The sequence below is a fragment of the Ruditapes philippinarum genome, unplaced genomic scaffold (assembly GCF_026571515.1).
Source record: "Ruditapes philippinarum isolate M1 unplaced genomic scaffold, ASM2657151v2 ctg2508_1_1_1_1, whole genome shotgun sequence".
NCBI lineage: Eukaryota > Metazoa > Mollusca > Bivalvia > Venerida > Veneridae > Ruditapes > Ruditapes philippinarum.
The window spans coordinates 19,453-45,819 of NW_026858711.1; the positions used below are offsets into that span (position 1 = coordinate 19,453).

Consider the following 26,367-nt stretch of genomic DNA (forward strand, 5'->3'; position numbering starts at 1 on the left):
CCCAAACATTCTTTCAAATTCAACGAACAAACAAAATCACGATACTTGCAAGACAAATGTGAAGGGCAGGTAAGTAAAAGTAACTAAACTTTAAGAATTAAGATATATTTAATAGAATAGAGAAAAACAGAATCCCTAAAGAAAGCCCAACACGGCAAAATTGTAAAATGTTGCAGGCTCGGTTTGATTGGGCCTGTTTATGGACGGAACTGGAAAATGCAAGATACCGTCCACACCCTCTAGCACCGGCTTAAACAGAACACAAAAATTGTGAAATTTTGAATTTAGAAACATCCGCAGATGTGTTCGTACGACAATTATCATGGAACCTTCAATGTGACACAGTAGTGTCATTCCACGAAAAGCGGCGTATGGTCCCAAAGTACGCCGCTTTTCATGGAATTGCACTAGTGTCACATTGAAGGTTCCATGATAATCGCCGTATGAACACATCTGCGGATGCCTTTAAATTCTGGGCTTTCTTTAGGGATTCTGTATTCTCTATTTTACTCCTTATAGCCTGTTTTATCTTGACATACTCATTGTTAATAGTTTTGTAAAAAAATTGATAAAAATCTTCAAAGGTCATTTCCCGACTATCTTGTTAAGGCAAGAATGACCAGTTACAAAAATGCAATGGATAAATATTGATCGTGTGCATTTGATTGCATAAATAAATTAGGAGGAGAACCCTTCTTTTCCTGCTTTATAGCACTGAAATCTTTACTTCTTTACTTTTTCCGTCTTTCTTTTATAACACTACTGTTATCTCTTCTTTCTATCTTTCTGGTGTCTGTTTCTTGTTATTTGTTACTTGAAATCCTGAAAGTATTTTTTTTCATTGATAACTTAGCTGTGGCCTTGTGTTGCTTGGTCGTGTGTGCGTTGCCTTCATTGAATGCTACTATTCCTTCTTGATCTTGTTTTTCATATGTATGTTCTGGAGATAAGGTGGGTGGTACTCGTAATATGAAAATTTATGAGATAGTGTATTTAAATTGTTGATCTTATTTATCATATTTTAAAAGTCTTTGTAAATTGTTTCGGAAATACTGGATATCGTTTTTTGACAATTTATAGAGCTACTTTCTTTAGTTTTTAAACACACGAACGAAGAATATCACATTTACAGGCATTACAATTAATTCATATGTATTTCGGTTATAGTGATTATACCGTAATCAAACGTTAAAGGTCCCATAAGAAGTTTTTTATTTGGAATTTAATACAAATCATTAGCACTAAAAGTAAATTGTTTGCAAAATCTTTATCGACAGAGTAACTAGGTTCACAAAACATGATTTTTCACTGTCATGATCATATGAACAGACATCATTTTCTTCCTACTACCTTCGTATTTATACCTAGGAAGATTTCAAATATTTGAATAGAAAAGAATTTGATAAAGCAAATTTATAAAAGAGAAATCGGGGATGCTATTTTTTAAATTATTTGCCCCTAAAAAAAGCAAAGGTATACTGATATTAAGACGTAAAACCTGACATATAGAATTCATTTACCTGTGAAACTGGAGTGAAAATGTGTTTATCAAAGTTCATCTGTTCTTTTACAGTGCCTTCGGCACTTTCATCTTATCTGTTGTACAACTAAACTATATCATTTTCACCGAAAAATCATTAAATTCTAAACAAGTTTCTAATAGAATCATAAACATTTATTTATCATTGTTTGGAGACCTGTCTGTTGAAAACGTGTCAGAGTTAAATCGTATTCACGTACATACACAGTGAGTTAACTGGGGTGCATGTATTAGATACCCGCACTCCAGAGCATGCCCATTGATTTACTTTTTTTCTGGGGTTTACTTTTTGTAACGACAGAGAAAGGAATAGAAATGCCACATTCAGAAGCTGGTTCATTGGTTACTTTTTTCTGGGGTTTCACATTGCAACAACAGGGAACGTGTATTTAATTTTGCCGTGTATTTAACATCAATTTGTACGCCCCTCGTACAAATTAGATATCCTCGTGTTTCGATGCAATTTCATAACATAACATACATAATGAGAGAAGAACACTTTAATTTGATGAAATGATCAGAAATGAGTGTGTTTGGAACTAGTATGTACGATCCTATCAAGATAGCCTACGAAACGTCACTCATTGTTCCCAGATGCCCGTTTGTACCAGAAACAATTTTGCAAAGCGGGCACTTGAGTTCTTTCTCCACCAGTAAAACTGAAGAGTCGCCATAATGACCTACACTGTTTTTGTGCGACGTAACCCCCTGAGCCCACCACCAAAACAGAAAATCAAATCAAATGAGACATGCTTTTAAAATGATCATTTCAGGATGGAATGCCATAAACTGTATTTGATTTATATACGTAATAGATAAATACATTAAATAGTGTGATTACATTGTGTTCGTTATAGTATAAATATCACCGATGTACTATGTTCATCTTCGTCCAATTCCTTAAAAACGAAATCGAAACTTTTCAATATACATCGAAAAAAACTTTTTATCGAATAACAGGTTTTTCACTTTTTTCACTTTTGGCTGAATATATTAGGTATAACTAAACTTACAGTGTTTTAAAAATTTCAAAGAAAACAATTTTATATAATATCTTCGTTTTGTCTAGAAAATGTCCAATTCAAGACAATAAAATTGCTACTTTGAATAGCTTTAATGATTACTCAAGTTATATAAACACGATAGGTTAAGAGTATTGAGAAAAATCAATAGACATTTTGTCACGTTTACTCCGTTGCCCCAAAAATCTCCGTTGCGTATTAAAGTCATAAGTAACTTCTGTGCATGTCTGGGAAAACCAACTTTCATTTTTTTTGCATCAAAAGCTAATGTGGAAAATGCATTTTCTAGCGTAATTGTCGTTAAAGGGTTGGTTAAAATATAAGGTATTGCTATTTTAGTTATAATATTGTGATATGTGTGGAAATTTGTTTACATTTTTTTGGACACCAAATTACCTGTCAGACCTCAGTGGAGCACCTTCTTCCAAACGATCACCTTTATATCCCAAATGTTGGAAAAGCATAAGCGTATTCTATCATTAAAAAAGAGGAGCACGATCTTACCATTTTCTTTGATAAATTGTATCGGACAAGTTATGGAAAGAATAATATTCAAATACCTTTATAACCATTTACATATTTACAATCTTATAAATATATATCACTCAAGAAGTATTTCAGGGTGTTCTCCGCTTTATCAATTAATTGACATTTATCATCAAATTTGTATTTTGATGAAAAGAAATCAACGTGTATAGTGTTCTGTGATATTTTTAAAGCATTTGACCATGTTTGGCATAAAAGTCTTTTGTTTTTGTTTACAATGCACCAGTACGGCATTTCAAGTAATTTGAATACTTGGATTGCTAGCTTTCTTAACTTAAGAAATCAAAAGTTTTTGTTGGTTTTTCTTTTTCTGAAACAAATTTCATAAACGATGGTGTTTCAGTCATCAGTGCTTAGCCATCTTCGCATTGTTCTATTGACGTCAATGACATCGCTGAAAATTTAATTAGTTTGACTCTTCTCTTTGTAGATGATAGCTTAGTAGCAAGCGAATATTCAAAATGTATGATTTAGATCTTAAATTTAAACTACTACTGAATGGACAAACCAATGACTTGTAACCTTTAATCCTAATAAGACTGAAGTTTTATTTTGTTCTCGTATTAAAAATGAAAGACCCTGCTTGAATTTTAAAAATGTTCATCATAATTTCACCCAACACCGCAAGCATCTGTATTTAACCTTAAGTGACGATTGAGCTTGGTTAAAACATATTATTAATACAACTAACTCAGTCTCAAAGATTTTAGGTTCTATGCATTTATCAAAGTTGAAATAATATAAAACAACATTAAATCAAATTTATATTTACTACATTAGGTCTTTATAAGTGTATGTCATTGTCATTTTGGACAGCTGAACCTCATATGAAAAAAATCAATACAAAGCTGCGCGCTTAATAACTGGTGTAACCCGTTCGTTTTCTATAAAAAGACTTGTGAACGAAATAGGACGGGTCTCTTTAGCTGATCGCCATTTAATGCAAGAATTATCAATTATGCATAAAGCTAAAAATGTGGGAGGTTCCAAGTTATCTGGAGCTTACATTATTCCTGGACATTCAAACAGAAAGTAGCCAATAAAAGCTTTACAAATAATAATAATTAATAACAATAGAAAGAAGAGCAGAAACATTGTATAGACCATTTATTCCCTCAGCAAATCTGGCACGGAATAGTCTTGATTATGATTTACGTGACTCATCTTCTTTTAATGTGTTCCAAACGAAACTTAGGATAAATTTAAACATACACAAATTCCTACATATTATTTTATTGGAGAAAGATTATTATCTGTTTTCCATACACGTTTAAATAGATGAAGTAACTTAAATGATGATCTGTATAAAAATCACTTAGCTGACTCCCATTGTTTGGCCATTGTTAGGTGAATACCTAGTGTAGTAAAAGTTATTATGTCAAACACAATAAAGGTCATTATTCTAACAAGTAAATAAGAAAAAGAATATATATATTACCAACCTAATTAATACTGACATCCATTTTTGTAGGATCATCTCAAACATGCTGATAATGTATATAGTAAATAATTTTACATTTTGCAGCCTAATAATTGGTCGGAACCTACATGAAATGGAATATTAATGTTGAAAAAGGATTTCTCGTCACATCATGTAACAAAGAACCTCTGTAGGGTTCCTTAAATTTATTAAACTACTCAAGGTTTTAACTTGAATATAAATTTATATATTTATTTTCCAGGATGCATCTATGAAACCTACTAGGCCAATATTTACTTTGCGAGACCTCTGATAAATCACATCGAGCGACACCTGTTTCGTACAATGACGTGATCAGGTCGAGGCTGATTATATTTACAACTATCGAAAATTCATATTTGGCAAACATGGGGGAAAGTGATTCTGTCCAAAATGCCCAGGAATGGACATTTGTTGGACGAGAGGAAGACATTAAACATATAAAGAAAGTAATGCTAGAGAAAAAGTCAATCCTCATTTTTGGATTGACAAAAATAGGTAAGACGAAATTTATCAAACAGATATACACACTATTAAAAGACAATAAAAATTGCATTTGGAAGGATTTTGAGCTAGATGATATCGACGACGGAGACGACGTGTATGAATGGTTCATTGAGTTTCTCACGGAAATTGATGCTGTTGAAGAAAAGTCTCGATTTGAAAAGAAATTTTCATCGAAATTTAACGTATGTGGCACTTGTGACAAATGCAAAAATCCTGGGCCAGACTTATGTTTGCAGAAGGACAAAATGATAAAGACAGCAATAAATACTATTATCGCTACGTTGAAAAAAGTTGGGAAGGAAATTGTTTTATTTTTTGACAATATTGACAAAGTTATGAATAGCTCATTGAAAGACAATTTCCTTCATTTTCTACAACAATCAGTGAAACAGACAAAGTTACGCACAGTCATTGCATCATGCATTAAACCAAAACTTACAGCGAAAGTTTTTGAATCATATGAACTAAAGCCTTTGAATGATGAAGCTATTCGCAAAATACTTTATGAAACATGTGAGTGCAGAGAACTGTGCCCAGAAAACAATGAGGAGGCTTTAAAAAAAGTAACATATTTATCTGAATGTTTGGTTTTTAAGCCTAAGAACGAACCGTATTTAGACGCCATTGTGAAATTGTGTGAAGGGCTTCCATTGGCAGCTATCATGTCAGGTAAACTCTCTCTAACATGCAAGCATTTTATTACAATCAAGCACATAAAGTTCTATTCTTTCAATTGATAAAGAACACCAGTGTTTAAATTAAGTATGGCCGGATGAAATTGTGAAACTAGGAATTAAATAATGACTGTTTAATGATTATTATTGACAATATTAGCTGTGTTTGAAAAATGGAAAGACTACAAATAAATAATTAAGGCCATTAATTCAATATCTTGAATTAATTTTTTGTATAATAAAATGTATTAATTTCAAACCATGTGCATGCTGCAATGCTTCATTTCTTATTTATCTGTAAATTGACATCGCACAAACTGTAATTCAACGTGTCACAGATCTTAGAAAATATCCAACGATTATTAAAATGGTAAATAAAATAAAATAAAATGAAGTGATTGTGTAAATTTGTAAAGAGCAGATCTTTTGAAAGCTATGGAATAATTAAAAATAATTTAAAACAATCAGACTCAATCTTATGTTTGAAAACTTTTGCTTTGCATAAAAATCTCTCTTTTGTTCAGATTCTGGTGAACTTTATGTATTTTATTTACTTTAGGAATGTTGTTGACAGAGGATGATGGATTGTTAACACCAGGAGATTTAGTTGAAATTCTTATATGTATGCGACTGGCTGGTCTAAGCCCGGACAACTGCCCTCCGGAAGATAGACTCAGTATGAAATATCACAAATAAATTTTGTTTATATTAACAGTATAATAATTTTGATTACTGAATATGTGCACATGTATATACATCCTCTTGTATGGATTGTAAGACAGAAATAAGTGAATTATTTTCTTACTCCATTCTACTTCCTCATTTTAATTTTTTTAAAAACCATACAAAATAACACCATTTTCGAAAGTACAAAAATGTAAGTCGATTACATTTGTTGTATTATTATTGTAAGTAAGATTATTGAATTATGAAATTTAATGAAAAAAATAAACGATATAAAGCCAACAATACCATGCTTTTGTAGATATTTATAAACGACCAATGGACGAAGTGAAAGGTGTGGCATCATTCTTCAATTCCTTGAATAAGGGACTCGACGGCACAACATTAAGTATAGATACGGCGGTTTCTGTGGCAATTAATGCTCAAGAAAGCATTGGTATGCAAATACGAAATACTCTAAAAGTCTTTGATATGAATGGTTTAATGGTAATCTGTTTTTAATGTTAAAAATAGAAAGAAAACAATATTACTGTCTTCCTAAGCATGTAAATATATCTTTGCATATGGAAGTTAAATATCATTCCACAATCGATTATGTTTTATCTGTAAAATACACAAATCACTATTGTGGAACAAATTAATGATACTTCGCTAAAACATACGCATAATCGGGGGGGGGGGTCATATTTTTTCTATAATATCTAATAAATAAATGTTCTTCAAATATAGATACAGAAGCAATGGCAAAACTTAAGGTATTGAAGAAATGTTTGGACAGGTCAATACTATCTATAGAGAAGCTTTCAGGACATCATCAGTTAATTTGGCATGGGATATTACGAGAATCTCAAGCTGACCTTCTAATTTTAAACACTTTACCATCAGGTAGGCTTTAAATAAAACAATACAAGTTACAACTATAAAAGTAACCTTCAAGATTAGATATTTAAATAACTTGTGTCGACACGTTGGTAATCCTATATAAATAATACATCATTTCGATGTATAATCTAAGTTAAGTTGTATTTATTGCAACTATTAGATTTTATAATCATATATTTATTACTTTTTATTTTAAAGATACTGCAAATATAAACAAATGATTAATAAATTATCAATAAACCAATTTACATAATATCCATTTTCAAAACAAACGCTTACTGATACTGTCAAAGTAAAAGTTAAGGTTTATAATAAAACATACCAAACTGAGCTAAATATCGCAATGACTGTCTTCGTCATTGAAGCAATACATGTACTTAATATTTCAAACAGATGAGTCAGTATCACAAACGAAAGAAATGGTTCTCAAGTTTATGAAAGAAAACGTTATCAAGGCTGGTCTAGATTTTGATGATGACATACTGCAGGATCCTAAGTCTCTAGAGCAGGCAATCAAAAGTCTCTCCATCCACTCACCAGGTATTGAAACATTTGTTTACTTGTTACTGGATATGATCACTTTATATCTTATAAGCTAAACTTTTTCTACTGATAAAAATTTTGTATTAAACTTATCCTTATGATTTTTGGGCATTGAATGTTTTACTATCTATTGATATTCATGCAAATTTAAAGACTACTAAAAACAAGTAACAATTTAGTTTTCAATAATACAAGCAAATTATGTTTATCTAAAATTTAAGATTCTATTATACCATTTGTTTGTTTATCAACATAATTTTTAAAATTGATGGTTATTATCAATTTATGGAGTTATTTCATTTATAACAACTTTTGTCTCGTTCTTATCAATGACGGTATTACCATATATCGTTCATGAAGATCATGAGCATTAGAATATGTTTTGCGGTAGTAATCATTAGTTAACAATTATTTTATGACGATAAACTAATTACAAAAAGTGATAATTCATTGTTTAACTTCATATGTTGTTTTAATTTCTGGTCTGCTTTCGAGGGAACTCCACATATCCAGAATTTTATTATATTGAAACGGTCACTGTCACAACCATTGAAATATAGATGTTTTATTTCGATTATTAATTGTTCTTGGAATAAAATTATCCAATTGCCTAAATGTCTGACAACATACTGACTCAATGAATAAAATTAATAAGATCAATAGGGACTATACAAAATTAAAAGCCGTGTTAAGATGCTTCCATAAAAACGATCTACAGTTGTATTGTTGCATGTGCTTTATTACAGTCTGTCTTTTTATCTTGCAATATCATTTTCCAAGTTGTTAGATACGTTATCGGAAGAAATATTTGACCATTATTGAAAACATAAAACATAATTGTCCTTATAGAGAATGTGTGAAAATGTTTTATCAATCATCTACAAAGGTCTTAAATTCTAGTAAAGGAAGACCCCTCGAAATGCATAGCCTATCCGGTAGTTATAATACAAGTCTCAGACATCTGATAATTCTTACTTCTTCATGTGATGAACATTTATCACTCTCTTTTTTAGTGCAAGCCCAAGACGTGAAGAGACAGTTATCTATTTCTGACGAGCATTATTTGGCTAGTAAGGTATGCTGTATAAGTTCTTTTAAACAAGTCACTAAATCAAGACTTGACTAGTTATTTGGTTTCTTTAATCTAGTTATAGTTATTCTGACATTTTTGGTAATAAAGAGTTAAACTAAAGTATATATTTACATACAGGTAAGGTAGTTCTATTCCTGGTTCATGTAAACATTACCTTTGTTTAAATAATTCCGACATGGATGTCATTTTCCTTTTCAAAGTAGTTTGTCATTTAGCCGTTCTGCATATTTTATACTTCTGTCGCAGTTTTGTTTATTTTGGGTTTGTTAGTTTAACATACCATTGTATTGTTGTAAAAATTTTTTTTATTGGTAAGAGTTTCTAGTGAGACGACCGTAGGAAGTATTACCAAACTCTTACCCATATAAGTGCAAATTGGCTTGTTATGTATGCAACATATTATATGTATATAGTATTATCACTGTTCTATTTTTAGAACATAAACTACATGTATGTACTACAACTTTTTTAACTGTTGTAGAAAATTCTAGATTATGATTCGTGCATTATATTTAGATAGAAATTTCCAGATTATTCTTTGATTGTTGAAAGTGCTAGATTATGAATACTTTAGAACATAATAGACTTTTCTGGAATGTTCCTAGTTTATATATATATTACGGGATATTTTTCATTTCTTTTACTTTTTAAGTCATCAGTTATCTTTTAAGTCATCAGTTACCTTTCAAGTTATTTGGAGTATTATTCAACTTGGATATTAAGTGATTTATTGGAGCTTGGATTTTATGATAGATTAAATTATTCTTGTGGATTTTATTGTTGGAATTTATTCTAAAGTGTTCTTGGATTTAACTTGGATTTAACTGTGCTTTTCAAAAAGGGATCATTCCAGGATCAGACTAGACATTTGATTTTTACATTTTTATTTGTACTTCAGGTATTTGTACACATAATTTGTTATTTTGATTTTTCTTTAATAATTTTTCTGTAATAAATATCAGATGAAAAAAAAAACAGGAAGTGTCACCTCTGTTATTAAGCATCACATTGTTTTTCCCAGCAATCACTAACAAACACACTTCCTAAGATCTACAGGTGGATGGGGTCCAGTTACCTATTCTGACATTTCCTACTCGTAGCAATGTAATTAATGTAATCATTGTATTCACATCTTCATATAATATCTAGGATTGTTAATGCAGTTCATTCCTGTCATATGAAACAAAATTATGTTTTGCTTGCTTTTTTCTAGAAAATATAAACAGTCAGCAATTTAATTATAACATACATCTTCTTAGAGTTAAAAGGATATAAAACATTAATGTGTAATCAAACACCTAACATCGCCCGATAAAAAACTGCCAATCACAATTATCACTATCAGCACTGGTCTCTTCATGAAAAGTGGCTACACTAATTGCTGCCGAGTAAGGGCCAATTTGCAATTATTTTCTTTTAACGGCCTTTATAGCATTACTGTTTAAATTAATTGATGATCCCTTTTTATATAAAAAACCCCCAAAAGTTAAGAATATTTGTCAAAGTTAATTTTTATGTTTTAATATTTGTGCTGAACTAAAAATCTTATCAAAGTGTATGTATTTTTGAAGGAGTTTATGGGCGACCTTAAAAGTACTGTGGTGAAAGACGTCAAAGACAAAGAAGTTGACATAGATTTAGAAACAAATCCAGACATGGATTCTAAATGTTCAAAGAAGTTAGAATCTCGATATTCAGTTTCAGAAGATAATGAACTAGAATTCGAAATGATTTACTGTACAACTTCCGAAAATTCATTGAAAGATACTCATGGAGCAAACATACCAGGTACTGAACAAATTGCAGATAATCCTCCTCCCTATACAACTCTTCCACTGGAAACATCAGGAGCATCAGGTTTTAATAAGGAAAATGATATGAATAAAAACTTGTTTGAGCCTATTTATTCTCCACCTCCGAGCTATCATTCTTCTACCGAAGATATCCCAAATAACTAGATGCACCATCAAAATAATAATCAAAATGATCAGTACCACCTGCAAAAAATTCGTACCGCCACAATTTGATCAAATTCTTTGTCACAATCTCACAATGTAATGAATGTTCTCCAACTTAAACAAGCTGGAAGAGAGGATGCACATCAAGTTACAGATAGCCAGCGATTCAGAAATGGTGTATGTCGCACCAAGTCAGATCCTACAACTGATTGTCCTACAGGTCCAGCAGCTAAGAAATATAGTCCACCAAATGTCGACAAAAGTCCACAGATGTTTAATCGTCATAATTCTAAAACTGGACTATTTGGCAGTCATATTTCAGAGGTAACATCAACAAATGCGGATGGGCAGATTAAATATCTCAAAGTACATCAAGAACTTAAAACGCCAGATGAAGTAAGTGCTGGGATCTATGACGATTCAACTGTAGGACCAGCGGCTATATCTTATAGGGTCAATACCGAAAATGATCTCAAATTTGATCAGAAACATAGTCAAGATGAAAATGCATCTTTAGCTCAATCATATAATAAGCATGATCAAATGAGTGTTGATGGTGACAGTTCACAGAATGTTAGTCATGAACATAAAAACAGACTGTTGGTAGAAATTTTATCACAAAGACTTTCTCCTACAGCAATAGTTAAACCTATGCCTAGAAGAAATTCTCCTCCAAACGTCAATAAACAAACCCAGTCTGACAGACCAGTTCGGAGCGTGACACCATTCAGATGAATATGCAGGGATTCACGTACATCAATTGTCAATTTGCTGTGAATATTAATTGATAACCATTGTCTTAAAATCTTATACTTAAAAACATTCCTCTTTCTGTGTATATATTTATATTATTATTCACTGCCTTACTTTGTGTGTTATTTTATACTTTGAATACAATATTTTAATAGAGTAACATGTACATGTACAAGTATTGTCAGTATTATGTAAGTTTTGACGAAACAAGTCATCTTTTAGTTTCAATAGTTCGTCATGTAAAATCATTCTTTTGTAGTAATTTTCCTCGTTATCAAGGTTATATACGCATGAGCGTACGTTAAGGATTATAAAAGGGTGTGTCTTTCTGGTCTTTTCTGAGTAATCAATTGGTGCAAGAAATGTAAATTGCCTGGACAGTGAGTTTGATACGAGGAAATGTTATCATGTAAACTCTTTAGAATATGTTGTTATATGTTATGCTGTAAAGTTAATAAAATTGAAATTCAAACGACGCACTTTTACAATATATTCCGATATTTTAAAAATTGCCACCATGTGTCATTATAGCCAAAACATTTCTTGGATATTATGGTGAAAATAATGAATACTTAGTTTTTAAGCATAGTTGTACATAGGCAAAATGTTTTGTTTTGTTGTTGTCAGACATCGAGTAATCATTTTTACAAGAAATTGTTCTGTCTCAATATTTACATTCTCCTCATAATTAGTTTAACTTTATACAGAATGTAAGTGTTTTACCCGACGTGATTTTAATTGACGCCATACGTCGTATATGACGTCACATGACGTACAAGCATTTTTTTTTAAAAATAGCGTTTATATATTGTGTATTTAAGCATTTGTCTGTCCTGTTGGATTGTGGAATAATGTAAATCGTGTTGAAATTTTCTATATTTATCCATTTCATGCGTTATACATGATGTATCTATATAACATGACTATATACAAACCTTTAGAATAGTACATTAGGTAATATATCCTAGATATTATTTCACTTAGTATTTAAGTATGTGTGGATGTAAATGTTATATATACTCACACTGGAATCTCATGTAAATTATTTTGTATTCCTATTATTGCGGTCTAAGAAGTTAAGTGAATTATGATCATTTATTGCATTGTTAGCAGGTGAACTTGTATGAAGTTGAACTGAACGTTGCGATTTGACAGAAATTATTGCACTATAACAATATATAGGTTAGGTAGCTTTGTATGACACAATTACATTTATTATTATCACTATTGTGACATTATGTAAATTTTTCACTTTTCACATATTCTTCTTGCCATTTAATGACAGTGTTCAATTTAAAGACTTTTTTGTTAGTAATATTTTTATGCATATCAATATACATAAGTAATTGTATATGTGTTTTTCACTTTTCAAAAGGATTGCCATTAGCAACATATTTATTTGTACGTATTATGTAAATGACAATAACTGCCTTAATGGAAAAAAAGAAACAAACAATACAAAAAAAGAGAAAGAATTACAAATTGCAGAAAAATAGTTGATTGTTTGACAACTGAAATAATAATAGAAAGATACACCATGCTCTTGAAAAGTTTTTTTTTCTGCATCTCATAAATTCACTGATTGTTCATAAATACGTTCATATATTTACATGTACTTTGCTTTTCGCTTTATTGATGCTGTTCATGTAGCTTTAAAATGGGTTGTTATTCTATCTTAATTCACCTGAACAAACTTTTTATACCTTCATATTGGTTATACTTCCATGTCATTGTAACATAAGGCTTAACAGAGTAGTGTTGTACCTGATCTCAAAGAATTTTATTTCTTCATCTTAGCAATGAATAAGTTCAGTAACCAAACATATTCATATTCATATTATTTTATTATTATCTTTTTCAAAAAGATATTAGGATAAATGTCATAGAATGACATTATCTGCCCGGTCATTAAACAACCTAATTTAAAGTTTTCTTCAGTAAGTACTATCTGTACTTCCAGGGCGTCTGTGGTCCAGTGGTTAAGGTCATTGAAATCAAACCACTTGCCCTTCATCAGTCAGGGACTTTGCATTCTTTTACTTTTACTTTCATCGGTGATTCTACTCAGGTGCCCTGAAGTAATTCACGGAAGGCACCTGAGGTCTTCCTTCACCAGTAACCATGGAAAGTCACCATATGACCTATACTCTGTTGGTGCGACGTGTAACCTAACATAAAAATATGCACATCTTACATGAATAACCATAAACATCTATAAATCGTTTTTGACAAAGTTTGTATCCTATTATATTGTGTCCATTCTATTCAAAGTATACTTAACCTTAAAATTACCTTATTTCGTATTACAAATTCTTGAAATTCAGCTACCCAATATAATATCTATTTCCTTCCATGTGGAGAAATGATATTTCTATATTGTGACAATTGAAATTTACATTTTAGATTCATGCTTTAGGTAAATTGTTATTTTAATATCATTTATTTTCTTTAAATATATATTTATGTGTGGTCTGTCCAATGATGAAAGATTAAAAGTAAAACAATTAAATGAATATATGTTAATCGTTGATTAATTAGTTTCAGTTTCAAATCTGTTTTCAATTTTATTTGTCATGTTCAAGAATGTTAATGAACTATGTATATGATTTAATATGAGTTGTTGTTTTTTTAAAAACCTATTGTCTGCTAAATATCTTAAAATGACTAATCCATCTTTCATTCTGGACATACTTATTCATCAATTTATGGAAACATTTCTAAATATGTACTGTTCGAATAGCGAAAAGTGGTGGTTATTATCAGACGGCTGATCTTGATCAGCGCTGGTCACTTAGGAAGATCCTGTAGCCACCAGTAGTCTGCGCTTCGAAATGACGTCAAAGTATTTAAGAGCTAAATATTATTTTGTTTAGCCATGTTTAAAGAACGTTATATGATGACACAAAGGAATTTTCTTTTTATGGGATAAAATATAGTATTTGTGAGTTTGCCTTAAATGAGAATGAAAAGTTTTTTTTCTTATACACGTTAAAGAGAGGTAATCTCAAAATCATTTTGCTTAAAAATCGAAGCAGTTACTTGCTTTACAATGCTTTAGAGACATTAGAATTAACATCAAAGCGAGGTAATTCCATTGGTTCGAACCCTTCAAATACTTTAATTTTTTCATGTGAAGTAGCTTTCCCGCTACCTTATTAAAGGTTATTATATTTTTCTTGTTTGGTTGTCTAAATACTACAAAGAATTATGATTCCTATTTTTTGCCTTTTGACAATTGTCTATGATACACAGGCTTCATAATATCTGACCTTCTCTCTTATACTTTATTATTATGTTACCCAAAATTTTTGGGAAGTACACTATTTTTGCCTTTGCCGCTTGTTTGTCCGTTCGTCCGTCCGCGTTAAGCTTGATCTCCTTTCAAAGGTCGAATTGCTAACAGGATTTCAACTAAACTTGACAGAAGTGATCAGCACCTTCCCTACTTGTGCCTATAGCAGGCACGTTCCGCTTCGCTGCACAAAATGACAACCAGAGCTATAAATAGGAAAATCTATTTCTGCATTTACAGGCAAAACTGCTGTTGGGATTTCAATAAAACATTACAGGAGTAATCAGTACCATTTAAGATAAGAATACAAAATTGAGTTTTCAATTTTGCAAAGTTAGGTGTTCTTTGAAACTTATAACATGTATAATGTAATCTTTATATTTTGTCGGCATCTTCAGCATTCAAAATTTATTCGAATGAATGTTTTTGGTACACCAGAGAGAGAATATATACTGAACATGATTTCATGGCGGAAAGTCAAACATTATGACCACTTTATAGCGGATAGCAAAACTATTTCTGTCCACTCTTTATTACTCATTCGAAATAAAATTAAACGACTGTGTTATAAAAATGTATTATATAATGTATCTTATCTAATATTTGCTCAGGTTTGATAAAAGAAAAAATCAAACGCAAACTATTCAGGGTATAAACACGACAGGTCATATTTACAGATATGTTATCTGTAAAACAGAAAACATGTCCATATCTTAAGAGAAAATATTTATAATACATTATTCTCATTTTAATTGTTTATAAAATGGGAACAGGTTCGAGCAAGTTTAGTGGTGATACTCTCGACATAAAGTTTGTAGGACGTGATGACGAATTAAAACGCGTAGGACTATTATTGAATCAACAGAAAACATTAAGACTACACGGGATGAAAAGAATTGGAAAATCAAGATTTCTTGCTGAACTATATCGGAGTGAGCGCGATTCCGGAACTCTGTGTATTTTTAAAGATTTTGAAATGGATAATACTTTATCACCATGCCAACATTATAAATGGTTCCGTGATATGTTTACTCTATCTGGCTGTCATGAAGGATTAGCTGACTTCATCAGTAAATTTCCTGATGAAAGTATTGCTTGTGGTGCATGCACTAATTGTGTTCAAGGAAAGCTGTGTCTTCATAGAAGAGAATACATAGACCAAGCGATAAACTGCCTAACAGAAAACCTACATTCTTGTAATAAAAGATAATTTTTTCTTTGACAATATCGATAAGCTTATTGAATCAGATTTGAAAGAATCATTTTCACATTTAATCGATGATATCAGCAAAAATTGTTCAAATGTAAGCATTGTATTTTGTCCATGCGACATTATCAGCGTTCACAAATCATTCGAAAGAATTTGTCTTGGTCCACTAGAGAAAATTCATATTTTGCAAATAATTTATCTCATGACTGAAACTCCGAATGAATCTGTGGGCGAATCTACCCAGGAGTGGGAACATAAAGAAGATAGTTGCTATAGTGAACAAGAAACATACGCTCATCTATTTAAAAAGGAAAATGAATATTTTACTCCAGAGAATAGAGAATGTATGGAAGAGATAGCGAGCTTATGTAACGGCCATCCTGGAGCTGCAATATTAGCAGGTATGATTATAGATAATGTATTAATCAATTACCATGGTTTCGTTAATTTATAGCATTTTATTATCCCGCTTAATAAAATAAGACAGGAAAGAGAACTTCATGTTTCAAAATGCAAATAAATACATTTATGGTCAAAAAGATTAGACATATTTTCAGAATTAATGAATGAAAAGTCATACTTTTATCAAAACATGAAGTTTAACAAAATGATATAATGATAATACATTTAAGGTTCATTACTCACAGAGGATTGTGGGCTTTTGACTCCCGCTGAACTGATGGAGATGATTAAAACGATAAGATCAAAAGTGCATCAACCTGGTGATAGTCTATTAACAGGAAAACCGGTAAGTAATAAGCAATGTATGTCTTCAGTTACGACTCGTGATACTACTGATCACAGCTTACTACCTTAAAACGACAAAGTGTAAAGTAAAGGTGGTTGTAAATAGCATGCCGTCTTTTCCTGACCATTTGTTCCACTTTCATACAATCTTTTTGAAAATTACTAATTTTTCCCGGCATTTGCAATACAGTCAATCAATTAAGTCATGTTATATCAGGAAGGACGCATACTTATGTTATACTCTACATTATTTTAGGTACAGATTTGATCGTTACAAGTGGTTGTTATTTTGTTCATTGTTTTCCTGAACAAATTCAACCAAATTGCAATTCATAGTTTATTCATTTAGCTTTATGTGCCTTTGAGGGAACTCGAAGCGTTATACATGTGCCAACCAATAATTAAGAAAGCTATGATGAGCATAAGCAATTAACACAAAAAACCGTTGTGTGGCGTAAAAAATAATGGCAATCAACTTTAATCACATTTTTTTTGACAATCATGCCGAATTTTATAAGTTATTATCATATTTCTTCTTTAAGGTGATTGCGATTCACCAATGCATCAATTGGAGCTCATCTACAAAGAAATACTACATGAGGATGATAAACAAGATCATAAAGTGAAGGATGATAAACAAGATCATAAAGTGAAGTGTGCAATAGAAATTTCATGTGTTATCTGAAATGATAATTTGTATCGTTTGATCAAAATTAATTTGTTTTCTAAACGTTGATCATTAATATTAAAATATTTTGACTTTTAAACTTAATTGAACGAATAATTACATCATGAAATGAAACGATATTTCATTATTGTCCATACTAAAGTCTGTCAGTATTGTAATTTTCATACTCGTAATTTTCATAACAGAGATCATTTTATAATGCAAATATTATAAGACAACACAATACTAAATTTAAGAAACCCGGTCCATGCAAAAGTATATATGCAAAGTAACAATTTACACATAGTTATAGCGGGTTTCCTATTCGACTTTCAAAAACGTTCAGAGCCAAGGATCGTAATAGTAAAAAAATCTTAAGAATAATAAAAAGGGGATAAGTATATACTATTCTCCTGCGCATCGGTCGAATGTTTCACTATCGCTCACTTTGAAGTAACGTGAGTGTATTCAGTGAGCTGCGAAGGGAGCATAAGTATATACAAGATCGTAAATGTCAACAAAAGAATCCAAGTTATGTATAATAGTTTTCACATCTGTATTTTATTTGTATCATATGTTAGATCTTTATTAACATTTCTTTATTACTTGTTGTTATGAAACGACATAATTACTACGAGTATAACATTAAATATTGAATAAGCTATAATCTCAAGTCAATTGATGAAATCAAAATATCAATCAGTACAATTAAAACCATATGATTCTTAGACAATTTAAAATGTCAAAATGTACTTGCTTCAGTTTCAATGTAAATAACATGTATTTAAAGATACGTTAAAAAGTTAGATTTAATATTATATTGTTACATAAGTTTTAGCTTTGATAATTGATACTTTGATAATTGAGTATCAAAAAATTTAAAAAGATTATTAATCAATTTAAAATCAGCCATGGCGTGACTATGGTACACAATTTTAATACAAGATTGTTTTAAGTTTGCTTTTAAAATGGGTTTTCAATGATTTCAATAACAATCTACCAAATTTGAAACGTTTTATATTTCTTTGAGTGAGACCCAAGTTAGGAACTGCTTTATGTGACACAGCCTGAGACGTTTGATCAAATGTTTTCCTGGGATGTTTGGTCATTTTAACGTTTTTAGGTACAATATTATCTTGATCGTTTAAGTGCATCCCATATCTCATTCGTTGATTGTTGGCATCATGTTCAGTTGTCCAAGTATCATGTTCAATTTGAACACCAGATGCACATTCTTTGTGGATTGTTCCAGATGTGGGTGAAGTATAGGTCAAATCCGGTTCCGATAAATTACTAGAAACATGCCCATAACCAGTCGTTTCACTTTGTAACTCTACAATATAAAAAGCGCATATTTCAATTATGGTTTTAGCTGGATCTGTTGAGTTTCTACCTTGAAATCTGATATTTACTTACTGAAAGATGTATATATAAGAAAATTGCCAAATTGTGTTACATTATAGATTCAATATTTTTACAAAGCATGAACATTGGTCAACGAGGATGTACTACTTGTTAATTCTCTCACAAGTTCCTAGCCACCAAGCTTGGACAATTAAAATAAAATCCAACATTGTTTTGCTGTTTAATTTATCCGTGTCGCTTTTTATATTTTTTATAGCATTAAATATACAAAAATCTGGAAACAAAGTGATCCCTCGGAAGCATTAATCACAACAAAATTACATAAGAATTGCAGACTCGGTTTGATTGAGTCTGTACATGAGGGATAATGAATAAGTGCAACATCCCTCACGCCCCTAGCTCCGGCTTGAGCAGTACTCAATTCTCAACACTTAATAGTGCTGGCATCAATGATCCCGAAGGACCAGAAAAATATTACAACACTGAAGTGAAGTACTGGGCAACTTTTTACAGCTGCCACACAGCACTTGACACCTTCTGATGTGAAGTATAAAATTCTGGAAACAAACTGATCCCTCGGAAGTATTAATCACAACAAAATTACATAAGATTTGCAGACTCGGTTTAATTGAGTCTGTACATGAGGTGCAACATCCCTCACGCCAGCTAGCACCGCCTTGAGAGGTAATCAATTCTCAACACTTAATAGTGCTGGCATCAATGATCCCGAAGGACCAGAAAGATATAACAACACTGAAGTGAAGTACGGGGCTCCTTTTTACAGCTGCCACACAGCACTTGACACCTGCTGTTGTGAAGTATAAAAATCAGGGAACAAACTGATCCGTCGGAAGAATTAATCACAACAAAATTACATAAGAATTGCAGACTCGGTTTGATTGAGTCTGTACATGAGGGATAATGAATAAGTAAATTTAATAATGTGTTTGTATATTGATTTTAGTACAGTATTATGCTTTAGACAGACTCTCTATAAATGTGTATTTATTAATAGGCAGGAATAGTGCAAGTCGGGTGTGTAACTATCTGGTAATAGACGAAGTTAAAAGTTTTGAAAACTTCAAATCGTAAAAATCGTTGTAAAGTATTTTTGTTAGTAGGAATGCAGGAAAAAATCCCAGAAGTCAACTTATATTTATCTTAACCACATCCTGTAGAAAATTGTCAGGTAGGCAGGGTATCAATGTTTCTGGGAATCTACGAAAACAAACGTATTACTAATAAGTCTGCAGTCTTATCTGCGACACCAGCTTATATCTTCCTACATGACTGTAAACGGTGACAATGGTCTCTGGACCATTTCTATTTGATGTTTGACTCTGTATAGGGTTCCAAACAGTGGACGCATACTCAAGCTGGCTGGGTGGCACAAATGATTTATAAGCTAGTTACTTTTTTATATTCCGTTTGATTAATCCAGGGTCTTTCAAAGACCCTGATTAACCCAAGGGTTTTGCTTGCATTAGATGAAATATATGAAATATGTGTATTTTAATTTAGTTAAATCTGTTAGACAATGTATTTTGAGAATGAAACTGATGTTAAGGCTTGGCCATAGAGGAAAATAATGCTGTTTTTGTTTGGTATGTTTTTCTGTCATGCAAAGAACTTAGCATATTGTGCGGTTGAATTCCGTGTCACATTCTCTTACTCAGATTGCATCTTATTGAGACCATCCTGCTTATATTGATAGTCAGAGAAAATATTATACTGATGTTAGACCACAGTGGTATCTGCAATGAGGCGAAGTTTTGACTTGGAGACGACAGAAAAGGGAAATGGGAAAGCAGAGAAGGGTAACAGAGCCTTGGAGAACATTAGAATTTAGTGTTAGTTAGGAATTGAGTTAAGTATCTAGTGTGAGACAACAATTTTTCTTGAAGAGTAAGGAGTATCTTCAGGTGTTTTACTAAGAATTTTATCAAAGACTGTGCTTTAGGTCAAGAAAAATGAGATTGGTCTGTTTACCTGCTGGGTTAATGCACCAGTAAAGATGGAAGGTCGCCATTTGACCTATACTGTGTTGGTGTGACGGAAAACTCAAACAAACTAGACCTATCACTGAAGGCGATTAACACCCCCACCAGCAACTTTGACTTTTGAAAAATAAGTAGTCTGAAGAAATATTTGCACTCAACCTACAGTATATAAAGTATCATCTGTGTACAAAGAATTATTTCAATTTATTGCAATCCTAACCGGGGTCTTTATATAAGATTGCAATACACCAAGTTTGATCACAAATTAACAATATCTCATTCCTAACTCTAGTCATTGTCCAGAAAATATTTTCTTTGTTAAGTTATGGTGACCTTGACCCCAGGGGGTCCAAATGCAATACCAACCGGCGTCTTCATATAATCTTGCTTTACACCAAGTTTGATTACAATATCTCATTGCTAACTCTAGTAATTGTCCGGAAACTTTTTTTTCTATTTTTAGTTACTGTGACATTGTCATTCCAAATGCAATACTAACCAGGATCTTTATATAAGCTTGCTTTTTACTACATTTGATTACAATATCTCATTCCTAACTTAAGCTATTGTCTGGAAACCATTTATATATTTTTAGTTATGGTGACCTTGAACTTGAAGGGGTACAAATGCAATAACAACCGGGGTCTTCATATAAGCTTGCTTTACCCCAAATTTGATTACAATATCTAATTCCTAAATCTAGTTATTGTTTAGAAACATTTTTTCTATTCTTATTTACTGTGACCTTGACCCCAGGGGGTCCAAATGCAATACCGACCATGATCTTCACATAGGCTTGCAATACACCAAGTTTGATTACAATATCTCATTCCTTACTCTAGTAATTGTCCGGAAACCATTTTTTTATTTTTAGTTATTGTGACCTTGACCTTAACCCGAGGGTTCCAAATGCAATACCAACCAGGGTCTTTATATAAGCTTGCATTACACCAAGTTTGATTACAATATCTCATTGCTAACTCAAGTTATTGTCCAGAAACCATTTTACTATTTTTAATAACTGTGACCTTTGCGTCCAAATGCAATACCAACACGGGTTTCATATGAGGGTAAGGTTAGCTGTGTTTCGCATGAACCTTTCTCTCTCAATCCATATTGAATGTCAGAAATAATATTGATATCACTGAAGCGTGAAGACAGATGGGAAGCGACAATCATTAAAGATTTTTGCAAAGGATAGAAATTAATGATAGAAGCCGGTAATTATCTGGACATGTGCTGTCATTTTTCTTTTACATAGGACATACATAGGCTTCTTTTTAGATTCAAAAGAACCAGAAGAAAATGATTTTTGGAACAGGATTGTGCTAATGTCTGTGAGCAAACATTAAGAATATGTTTAAACAGCGATACATAATGGTTAAAAGTGATGTTCTGAGGTTGAATTGCATTTCATAGTACATGTATAAAGAAAATATATTTATATCAGAAAACAATAGTTTAAATATAAAATGTAAGTATTAAACCTGTTAAAAGGAAAGCGGCTGCTTCTTCCATTTCCTGATAACTGTACTGAAAGCTTACGACACTCTTTCCCGTGTAGTTGACAGATTCTTTATATGCATGAATCAGTAAATTCATCGGGTCATTGTAATCACATCTTGCTTGGTCTAAAACATTTATAGAATAAAGGCACTTGATATCAAACATACGTTTTTACGTTTATTAATTGACTAATTGAAAAAAAAATACAAACAATATTCTATTGTCGGTTTAATTCACTTAACACCGCTCTTCCTTGTTGATCTTGTTTAATGTATTTTTATTCAAAAGCTTTAATGACCAATTAATCTATATAAAACATTAGACGTTATTGTGCTGAAAATTATTATATCGTCTATAAATTATTTTAGTACTTGAAAAAATTGAATAAAAATTTATTCCTTTAATACCACACTTTTGTTTTACTCATGGTTAGCTGTTATAACCAATTAGAATTGCACCTTTTACAAAACTGAAAAGTATAAATGGTCCATCAAGCATAGTTAAAATAACGACTATTTAAGTGGTGTAAGATATTTGACCATTGTCCTATGGAGTGTAAGATTCTAATACTTCTAGTAATTTTCACTGTGAATAACGTTTGTTACATGAATCATTTTTGTTGATGAATAGACACTATTAAGCTGAATAATTAGGTTAGCTTACTTTTCTCTAAACGTAAAATAACTCTAAAATCAAGTAGTGTCTGGCGATGTTGACCAGATCTTATTTGTATTAATGCCCGACATTGTATTTTAAACGGATAATTTTACAATGTAAAATGAAAAAAGTAAAACCTCTACCTAATCGTTTTTTAACTTAACTTTCATTTTACTTTTTCGGTATAGCTAGATTTTACATGTTCATTTGTATTACTCATGAACTGTTTTAAATAAAATCTTGAATCTTGAAAAAGGATGATCCGTCGGAAGTATTAATCACAACAAAATTACACGAACATTGCAGATTCGGTTTGATTTAGTCTGTACATGAGGAATAATGAAAAATGCCATATACGCACGCCTCCTAGTACCGGCATGAGTGATACTCATTTTTTAACACTTAAAAGTACTTGATGATTCCAAAGGATCAGAAAAAATATAACGACACTGACACATCATAAATATACAAATGCCCCTGCCTGTCTATCATTTAAATACCAGTTTCAATCAAACATAGAGTTTGTTCAATGTTCTAGAGATACCTTCAACGATTATCATAGTGTATACTTAATAGTGTTTTATATTTAAGAAAAGAATTCCAAAACAAGAAACTATACAAATATACAATCCTCCGGAGAAGCGAAAGTTGATCAATGACATTTATCCAAATCGGATCATTTACATCTAAACGCAAATTCAATATTGATGTGGAATAAGTTGTCGGTCACTTCAGCAGAAATTGAAAATTATATGTTAGTTTTAGAAAGCCGATAAGGTGAGCCGACCGCAGATAACTTGATAAAACAAGTGCCAAAATCGACGTAAAAACCAACGAACCATCCAACCAACCCTCAAACAAAAAAACTTACCACCATATTTCATGTTCTCGTTTTCCTGCTGATATCTTTCTGTAAGCTCATTGACTAAACATTCCAGTCGAGCTTGAATGAGAACTTCGATGAGATCTTCAAGTGTCATTGAACTATTTCTGAGAAGTTGGCCTGAAAATAATTGAGAACCGGTAAATGAAAAAAAACAAATAACATTATATTACAAATTGAAATCAAGATAGTAATTAACCAGAACCGACTCAAATTCCTTCATGAAGTTTTTAAGGAGCGGATGTGTTGAGGAAGTCATTTATATCTGGACTGGAAATGACATTATGATGCTTATCAGAACTTTTTCTTCGATGGAATCGTAACCCATATACAGTCAATGACATAAATACTTACCAGATCTGTAAAATGAATTTTATTTCATTAAGTTACGTATTAACTGAAGTAACTCACCTGCAATAACTGCGACGATAGGCAAACCGTTGAATAAATATGTAACTGCCAATATAATGTCTTTGTTTGCGGGAGTAAAGACCAAATTTTCTTGTAACAGGGGGATATCCCTGTTTGTACTACTCAAAAGACGTTTTGTCTGATCCTTTTCACATTCCGTGATATTAAAGAATAGTGAAGTAATTTGTTTCTGACTCAATGGATTCAATTCAAATTTTCCCCAACCTTCAAAATCGAAAGAAAGATGACGCCTTGACGCAAATACTATCCTTACATTTGGACACAATGTAGATGTTGTCTTGAGAAAGTGTATGAAACTATTGCAATTCAACATTTGATCAGAGGAATCTAGAATCAGTGTGATCTCTTCCTTGCATATCTTCATACATAAAGTTAATGCAGTAAAAGCTTTTTTCAACGTAACGGCCTTTCTCAAGCACTTCCAATTATTTGCTCTAAATGATTGTAGTCCTACTCTACAGCTGTTACAAGTCCCGCACATTAAAAGTTTCTGTGGAAAACATTCATTGAAATATGCTGTGCCTACATTTTCATCGAAGTTATTGAGTGCTTCATGAAAGATATGATATTGTATCATGGGCGATTGTACTTCAATATTTTCAAAGCTCTTGAAAATACAAAACCTATTTCTTCTTTGCAATTCACAACATAGTTTGTTCATTAGATATGACTTTCCGATATATTTCATTCCAACCACATGTACAACACGCTTACGTGTTAAAAAATCTAATAAAGATTGAACATAGTCATATGTTGGTTCAGAAGGCAACTGACTAGTGTCGGAATATTGACTACTTAAAGTTGTTGTAGATTTATCATCATCAAATTTTGTTTGATCGGAATCTGTTGTGTCACCGGATTTTCCTGACGGATTAAACATGTAATTTAATCCCTTCAGATCCAACTCAGATTTAACGATAATTTCTGCATCAGTTTCTGAGGAAAGGGCGTACGATACTAAATTTTCAAAATTCGATACATTCCCATCTTCAAATAGTTGTTGAATGTGTTTTACTGCAGAAATGGATTTGCAGGAAATCGGAAGATAAATACAGTTGGAATCATCCACTTGATCGTTTTTGTCTGTTAAAATAAATGACAATATATGTATGATCAAACAGTATTTTGCTATGAAATAAAAAGTTAAATTTCTGCATTACTACATTTATCTTTCGAGATTTTGATTTTTCAAATGGTGACTTAATAGATATATAGATTTTAAATTTCTATTCAGCAAATACTCTGCATCTAATAGGACACGTTAATATAAGGTTAAATTTTACAGTAAAAGAAACCTGAATATTTGGATGTTACTTTATTATTTATTCAAACTACTTTATTTAAAATTATTGATAATAAGAACAGAAATTAAGTTAATCATGGAATGTATGACAATTAACATTCCCTAGAAAATATTCACTTGTACGAGTACGTACTTGCTTTGTTTATAAGACATTGCATACTATCCAGTGTGACGTAGCCTGTTATATGGATATAATCGTTGCAATGCTCTGTCAATGCTCTGTCGACTTTCAACTTGTGATCTTTGAATTTAATACTGTCAAAGTATGCAATTAAGCTAAGGAGCCCAGAACATGAAGTGCAATTAAACGTCAAAAGCACACAATGCTTTGTCACATTTGACAATTTAACGTCATCCATGGCCTTTATTTCACCAAGGATGTTTTTGACAGCTTTTTCAACCGTCGGGAATTCCTGTGAGTCACCTGTAACATCTAAAGCCTTCTGCCAAACCGTATATAATATATCTTCAGCAACTTTTCGCCTCTCTTCTCTGTTTCCCTTAGTTATCATTTTTAGTGTCATTACTGTGAAAATATAATACACACGGTTATGTTATAAATAGATTGTATATTTTCTTGAAGACAGTGTCATGTTAAAGTTACACGATGGAAACCCTGATTTAAATCGTGGCTATAATAGGAC

General features: G+C 31.7%; 3 protein-coding genes across 3 annotated transcripts in view; 2 read left to right on the forward strand and 1 right to left on the reverse strand.

Annotated features, from left to right (window-relative positions):
* The first annotated feature begins 4,794 nt into the window (after positions 1–4,794).
* On the forward strand, positions 4,795–12,449 carry LOC132754017 (uncharacterized). The gene is made up of 7 exons (XM_060744606.1): positions 4,795–5,743; positions 6,308–6,424; positions 6,734–6,868; positions 7,162–7,317; positions 7,708–7,854; positions 8,871–8,932; positions 10,522–12,449. Exons 1-7 carry the CDS (start codon positions 4,936–4,938, stop codon positions 10,906–10,908), a joined length of 1,812 nt encoding a protein of 603 aa, XP_060600589.1. The 5' UTR covers positions 4,795–4,935; the 3' UTR covers positions 10,909–12,449.
* Positions 12,450–15,703: 3,254 nt separating this feature from the next.
* LOC132754016 (uncharacterized) lies at positions 15,704–17,595 on the forward strand. The gene is made up of 3 exons (XM_060744605.1): positions 15,704–16,564; positions 16,796–16,927; positions 17,453–17,595. The coding sequence occupies exons 1-3, from the start codon at positions 16,366–16,368 to the stop codon at positions 17,593–17,595; spliced, it is 474 nt and encodes a 157-aa protein (XP_060600588.1). The 5' UTR covers positions 15,704–16,365.
* Positions 17,505–26,367, reverse strand: part of LOC132754018 (uncharacterized) — a 30,446-nt gene continuing 21,583 nt past the window's right edge. Inside the window, exons 6-10 of the mRNA XM_060744607.1 lie at positions 25,857–26,249; positions 24,400–25,503; positions 23,977–24,108; positions 22,430–22,573; positions 17,505–18,910 (exon numbers count right to left, since the gene is read on the reverse strand). Coding sequence (XP_060600590.1) covers positions 18,513–18,910; positions 22,430–22,573; positions 23,977–24,108; positions 24,400–25,503; positions 25,857–26,249 — 2,171 coding nt within the window. The 3' untranslated portion in view covers positions 17,505–18,512. The remainder of the gene's footprint in view (positions 18,911–22,429; positions 22,574–23,976; positions 24,109–24,399; positions 25,504–25,856; positions 26,250–26,367) is intronic.

Bases quoted from the DNA above. Each gene is read 5' to 3' on its own strand.
- LOC132754017 (XM_060744606.1), top strand. From the start codon at position 4,936: ATGGGGGAAAGTGATTCTGTCCAAAATGCCCAGGAATGGACATTTGTT. The intron at 6,425-6,733 runs GTATGAAATATC...ATGCTTTTGTAG, and splicing joins CCCTCCGGAAGATAGACTCA to ATATTTATAAACGACCAATG. The intron at 7,318-7,707 runs GTAGGCTTTAAA...TATTTCAAACAG, and splicing joins TTTAAACACTTTACCATCAG to ATGAGTCAGTATCACAAACG.
- LOC132754016 (XM_060744605.1), top strand. From the start codon at position 16,366: ATGACTGAAACTCCGAATGAATCTGTGGGCGAATCTACCCAGGAGTGG. The intron at 16,565-16,795 runs GTATGATTATAG...AATACATTTAAG, and splicing joins TGGAGCTGCAATATTAGCAG to GTTCATTACTCACAGAGGAT. The intron at 16,928-17,452 runs GTATGTCTTCAG...TTCTTCTTTAAG, and splicing joins ACCGGTAAGTAATAAGCAAT to GTGATTGCGATTCACCAATG.